This window comes from Benincasa hispida, chromosome 5 (genome assembly GCF_009727055.1).
Source record: "Benincasa hispida cultivar B227 chromosome 5, ASM972705v1, whole genome shotgun sequence".
In the NCBI taxonomy this organism is placed as follows: Eukaryota; Viridiplantae; Streptophyta; class Magnoliopsida; order Cucurbitales; family Cucurbitaceae; genus Benincasa; species Benincasa hispida.
The window spans coordinates 25,892,784-25,899,075 of NC_052353.1; the positions used below are offsets into that span (position 1 = coordinate 25,892,784).

The following is a 6,292-nucleotide window of genomic DNA, read 5'->3' on the forward strand; positions in this document are numbered from 1 at the left end:
AATTGTTACTTGAAAGTTTAATAGCTAAATTGTCCCTACTTATGTAGGTAGCATAAGAGTCTTGTACAATTAGACTACCATGATCTTCTATGTGATGGATGAGGTGGACGATTGGAACTGTGTACTGATACATGATTTTCTTTGGAATCCAAACTCCTCAGATTTGTCAATACTTTCTACTTCAATCCGACATCAACAATTTGATTTTGTAACTACATTATTAAATTTTTTTTTTTCACCACTACTTTATATTTGTCATTGTTTTGAAGAACTACATTAGAAATTAACCCTGTTTTTTGGGCTCCCATTCTTTTATATCTCAACACCTATATTCCGCAATTCGCCCATCGGTTCTCTCGGATAAAAAATGGAGTCGGAGGTCCAAAAGCCATCAGAACTCGATATTCTCTCTCAGAGCACTGAAGATAAACCCCCGCCGAGATCGAGGCCGCCGCCGAAGCGATTTGTGAAGAATCAGATTCCCGATTCCATCCTCAAGGATCCTGCCTTGAACGCCGCCATCTCTCTCCTTCCTTCCAACTACAACTTCGAGGTTCACAAGTGCGTATGGCGCATTCTCTCCTCCGGCGCCTCCCGCATTGCCCTTCAGCTCCCCGAAGGTCTTCTCATGTACTCCCTCATCCTCTCCGATATCCTCACGACTTTCGGCAACGCCTCCGACTGCTTTGTTCTTGGCGATGTCACTTATGGCGCTTGTTGCGTCGACGACCTCTCCGCCTCCGCTCTCCACGCCGATCTCCTCATCCATTACGGCCATAGCTGCCTCGTCCCTATCGACTCCACTACCATTCCGTGCCTTTATGTTTTTGTCGACATTGCAATTGATGTGCCTCGTCTTGTTAATACTGTTCGTCTCAATGTTCATGGTCTTGATTCCACGAACTTGGTGCTTGCTGGAACAATTCAGTTCGCCTCTGCTATTAGAGCTTCGAAGATGGAGCTAGAGAGGCATGGCATCCGGGTTTTAATTCCCCAGTCCAAGCCGTTGTCGGCTGGGGAAGTTCTGGGCTGTACGGCTCCTAAAATTTCTACGTCTTCTTTCGGCAATAACGGGGAGACTGTTGCGATTTTTGTTGCCGATGGGAGGTTTCATTTGGAAGCTTTCATGATTGCGAATCCTGGAATTAGGGTTTTCCGGTATGATCCTTATGTTGGTAAGTTATTACTTGAGGAGTATGACCATGAAGGAATGAAGGCGTCTAGAAAAGGCGCGGTTCTGAAGGCGAAGGAAGCGAGAAATTGGGGTATTGTGTTGGGGACCTTAGGGAGGCAAGGAAACCCCAAAATTTTGGAGAGGTTGGAGGAGAAGATGAAGTCTAAAGGATTTGATTATACTGTTGTATTAATGTCTGAGATCAGTCCTTATAGAGTGGCTTTGTTTGAGGATTCGGTGGATGCATGGATTCAGATAGCTTGTCCTCGTCTTTCAATTGACTGGGGAGATGCTTTTGCTAAGCCTCTTCTTACTCCATTTGAGGCTGAGGTAGCTCTTGGACTTATCCCTGGTTGGTGGGAGAGAACAAGCGCAGCTAAATTGAGTTGTAATGATTGTCAGGGATGTGAATGTAACGGTGATCAAAGTGATAAGGTGGAGGCTGAAGGGGAATACCCCATGGACTATTATGCTCAGGATGGTGGTGAATGGAACTCTTCCTATGTAAAGAAGAAAGTTTCTCGCCCAGTCCGGAGAGATGTTGTGTCCTGTATCAGTGAAAAACCCGTTTCTTTACATTAGCCTCTTTCAAACAAGGTATACAAGATTGCTTAATGTTTTATGGGTTAGAAGTTCTGCTTTCTTGAGATTTTTTATTGTATATATAAGCATCTAACTTTATTTTCTATAGCTTTATTCAAATATTGATATGAAACTGCACTGCATTTTAGTTAGAAGATTGATAGATGGCAATGTTGCTTTCTGAAATCATACTGATGCTTATATCGATCATGAGTATGGATTTGCAATGTTTGCTTGCTTTAGTATGGTTGAGTTGTAGAATTTTATTTTCCTTGGATTTCTTTGGGAATGTAGTTTAACAGTTTGGATTATTAGTTATTCCAAGTTTATTGGGCAGTTAGGTGAAATTTAGCCCATCTATAGACGTGTTCTGTGGTTCAATATTGAGTGCAATACATGATTTGCTCTATTCGATATGGTATTAGAGCACTTTAGGGCTAGTACTTCATTAGAGCTGACAAAGTCAACAACTTTCTTGGATTTGCATGTCAGTCAGTGTTTCTTTATGGCGTAAGAAGTGTTTTGTTTGACAGAAAATCAAATTCTTCCGTAGATGAAATGAGTCCCTTATCTACACTTCGATAGTTCAAGAGTTGATAATGCTACAAGTTCTCATTGGAGAAAATTACTTCTATTGGAGCCGTGAATGCTAATCACTTGTTGAATAGAAAACAAAATAGGTTTCGTTGATGGATTGGCACAACATTCTGGTGAGTCCGATGCTTTGATGTGTTCATGGCTTCAAAATTAAAATATGGCGATTTCTTGGAATCTAAATTTATTTTACAAGGAAAATTTTGCAGTGGAATGTACTACAAAAGCTTCCTTGATTTGGAAAATTTTGAAAGAAATTTTTTACCTTTTTTTTCCTCCCTTTTTTCATTTGGGGGAAGCTTACAGATCTCTGTTCCTACAACAACAATCTTCTGTAAGAGCTCCACATTTATCTCCTCAAATCTTCTCTAAATATTCGTCTTTAGTTGCTGCGTGTGATTTTCAACGGTTGGAAATTGCATCTCCATAAGAGGTGCTTCGAGTATGAAGATCATTTCCCGGAACATCAGGGAACTCAATGTGAAAAGAAAAGGGGTTGTCTAAGAAGACCTTCGATAGTATAGACCATTGTTTTTTTTCCTCTCTAGCAAATAATTTTGGAAGTTGCTCTGGAAGTGGAAAAGTCGGGTGTTTCTTGAAGATGGAAGAGGAATGGTCAGTCTTTATTTTTCCTTGGTTGAAGGGGAAGCAAACTTCAATTTCCAAACTCCCAATTAAATTCTCGAGAAAAATCCATCTCCAATTTTTACTAAGCTCCAGAAGGTTATCCACGTCTGAGTGAAATTGGTTGTGTGAATCAATTGCTATTATTAGAGCTCAAGGATGGGTTGGTTTTACTATTGTTCCTAAACTTAAAAGGATGCAGGATGCTGTAAAGTCTTTTTGCTGTTTTTGAGAATGGAAGGAAGTGAAAAGTGGGAAGAAGTCTTTGAAATGCTTGGATAATATCTATTGTGCTCGGTTCAAGTTGAAATTTAGCTCCCGTTGAAGGTTTGAAAGGATTCGACGCATTTTAAAGACGCGTCACTTCATTGATTAGGCCGTTTTGAGATGACTCCAGTCAATTCCTTCCCTTGGTGCTCTCTTTCCAATCTTTTATAGACTATTCAATTCAAGTCATTGTTAAAGATGTAGTGCTTTGTTTGTTCTTTTTCTTTTGTTAGCCTATATTCTATTGCTAAGTGTTTGCATTGTACCTGATTTCATCCCTTGTTGATTATTTCTGATTCATCTCTATTATTGTATTTTGAGCATTAGTCTCATTTCATTATTTCAATGAAGAGGCTTGTTTCCGTTTAAAAAAAAAAAAAAAAAAGAAGAGGGCAAGGTTGTACAAAAAGCGAGTGCACAAAAAGGAGGAGGCAACCTACAAGGACCTCCAATCAAGAAAAATATATGACCTAACGAGCAATTACAAAAACTCTTTATCATCGAAGACCATATAGAAACATAAAATCTAACAGAGGACCAAACATTGCTCGAAGATCTTGCCTTTATGAATTCTTTTGCTCCTTTTTCCCCAAAGCCTCTTTTGCTCCTTTTTCCCCAAAGCCCCCACAAGGTAGCAAACACTCCTTTAGACTTTTCTTTTTCCCGAAAAGAGTGGATGGAGAAGGAACTCGTCTAACATCTTTTTGCAACCCCTATGCCTAGCCAAGCCAAGACCAAAGAATGCAACACCATGGGCCTCCCATAGTAGGTGCCTTCCCCATCACCCTGTTCAAGGTGTTAACTCTGCCATGGAGCTCCTGCTGAAGAAAGAACTTGAGATTAAATTACAAATTTGGTCCCTATGGTTTGGATAAACTTTAAATTTGATCCCTATCATTTTAAAAGTTAGAATTTCATTCGTATGATTTGATATAACCGTATAGATAGTCTTAATGGTTTTTTCTTTCTTGGAAATGGATAAAATAGTCCCAATGGTTTGATCGATATGGTTTGATAACACCTTATAAATGGTCTCAATGCTTCTATAAAACTCTCACAATTAGTCCCTATGGTATGCACTATTTAGGAGGGTTCTATCAAATCATATGGATGAATTCTAACTTTCAAACCATAGGGCTAAATTCTTAACTTTCTCTGAACCACTGTGAACCAAATTTAGCCAAAACTTAACCTTCTTGGGAATTTTCACCTTCCACAAAGAGGTTAAAACAAAATCACTCGAGGGAGAGTAATTAACCAAACAAAGGAAAGAGGATTTACCTGAAAAGCAATCAGACGGAGCAGGAAACCAGAAAAGACATTCCTTCTCCTTGGAGTACATTGAAATTCCCCCAACAAATGACAATATTGATCGTTTTTTTCGGAACCCCAAAAGAGATAAAGAAGAAGGTTGCTGATATAGAATAGTAGTCCACAAATGATTCCTCATCAGTAGAGGGGTCTATAATCCTAACTTGTTAGACTAGCTCTCAATTAGGTAATTTTTACAAAGCTAAAGACGATGATGGACAACTATATATATACCTGCCTGTTCTTGTGGAAAATGCACATTTGATGCAATATAATCTTTATCTCATTACCGTCAGGCCAAATACAATATACTTTTCGTGATGGAACTTGTGTGCATATCCTTCTCTTGTGGATTGAACTCTTCTTATTAACCTAGTGTTTTCTCTTTTTCAAAAACATCAGCAGATTCAGCACAATGTTATAGTAGCATTGTGGTTAGTCAAAGTAGTGCCTGAACTAATACTAATTTTCTTGATACAGAAGGAGAATGTTAATTTGCACGTATTGTGGCATATCCGTGCCCGTGGTTGGGAAGTGTAGTTGATTTTCACAACAGTTAAAAATGCATTGGAAAATGCTGCCATGGCTGATGGAAAGTGTTCCACCGAGAATTTTGTTCCATCTCTCAGCCAAGAGCAGTATCAAAACACGATATTGATGTTAAATGGTCGTCTATCAACTGCAAAGTTTTACACTGGCACCATAGTTGATTATAATAAGATAGGCAAGTACACATTTTCTTCTGACCTCTTCTTGATTCCTTTAGTACAATTTTTTTGTCTTTTACGCATGTTCGGGATGTTTTTATTCTATTGTCAAATCATCATATCATTTTTGTTGCACACGTTCGTGAAGCTCGAATTTCATACCGTAGAATATTCTTCTTTTGCCAAGTTTCAACATCGAAGTCGTCTTTATTTGTGCACTTTTTTTTTTTTTTTTTTTTTTTTTTTTTTTTTTTGAATCAATTAAGTTTGGAGATGGAAGGTCGTTGGCAAGAGTAGGGAGGATCGTGAATATGAATTAGGGGATGTTTGGGGCAAGAAATTGATTATTATAGTCTTAGGTTATTATAGTTTGTTATAATAGTTTGTATTTGGGTTGTAGACTATTTTAGTTTGGGTTATAATAGTTGTGAGGTATAAACTATTTTAGTTTGAAGAAAAAAAAAGTAAATGCTTTAGCAAAGAATAAAAGGACAATGAATGTAAAATAGTAAAAAATGTAGTAAATAGTAAATACTATAGGAAATAGTGGTTTTAAAATGGTTTTGACCGTAACTAATTCGGGATTAAAAAATAGTATTAATTGTAGCAAGAAGTGATTATTATAGTTTTAGTCTTTGCCCCAAATGTCCTCTTAATGGTTACAAGACTACTTCAAATTATATTGGGACATGATTTAGCTCTTACTCCTTTGGTAACCATTTTGGTTTTGGTTTTTAGTTATATTATTTTATTTTATTTTTTAGGTAAAATACAATTTCGATCATTGACATTTGTAGTTGGTGTGTATTTGGTCAATAAAGTTTTAAAAGAGACTTTTAGTGCAACATCTCGAGTTTCGAATAAATTGAGGTTAATAATCTTAAATTGTTGGGCTTTAATTTCCTTTAGTTTTTGGATTTTGGAATTAACTTAAAACAATTGAGGAGATAATTAATTTATGTGGTTTTAAATTGATTTTTAAATATTTTTAAGGATTTAATTTGTATTAAATTGATGGATTCTCTTTAATTTT

General features: G+C 37.2%; 1 protein-coding gene across 1 annotated transcript; it reads left to right on the forward strand.

The window, feature by feature from the left end:
* Positions 1-282: 282 nt before the first annotated feature.
* Positions 283-5,452, forward strand: LOC120078323 (2-(3-amino-3-carboxypropyl)histidine synthase subunit 1). Its single transcript, XM_039032562.1, has 2 exons — positions 283-1,771; positions 5,033-5,452. Exon 1 carries the CDS (start codon positions 368-370, stop codon positions 1,754-1,756), a length of 1,389 nt encoding a protein of 462 aa, XP_038888490.1. The 5' UTR covers positions 283-367; the 3' UTR covers positions 1,757-1,771; positions 5,033-5,452.
* Positions 5,453-6,292: the final 840 nt, after the last annotated feature.

Coding starts and splice junctions, on each gene's coding strand:
- LOC120078323 (XM_039032562.1), top strand. CDS start 368: ATGGAGTCGGAGGTCCAAAAGCCATCAGAACTCGATATTCTCTCTCAG.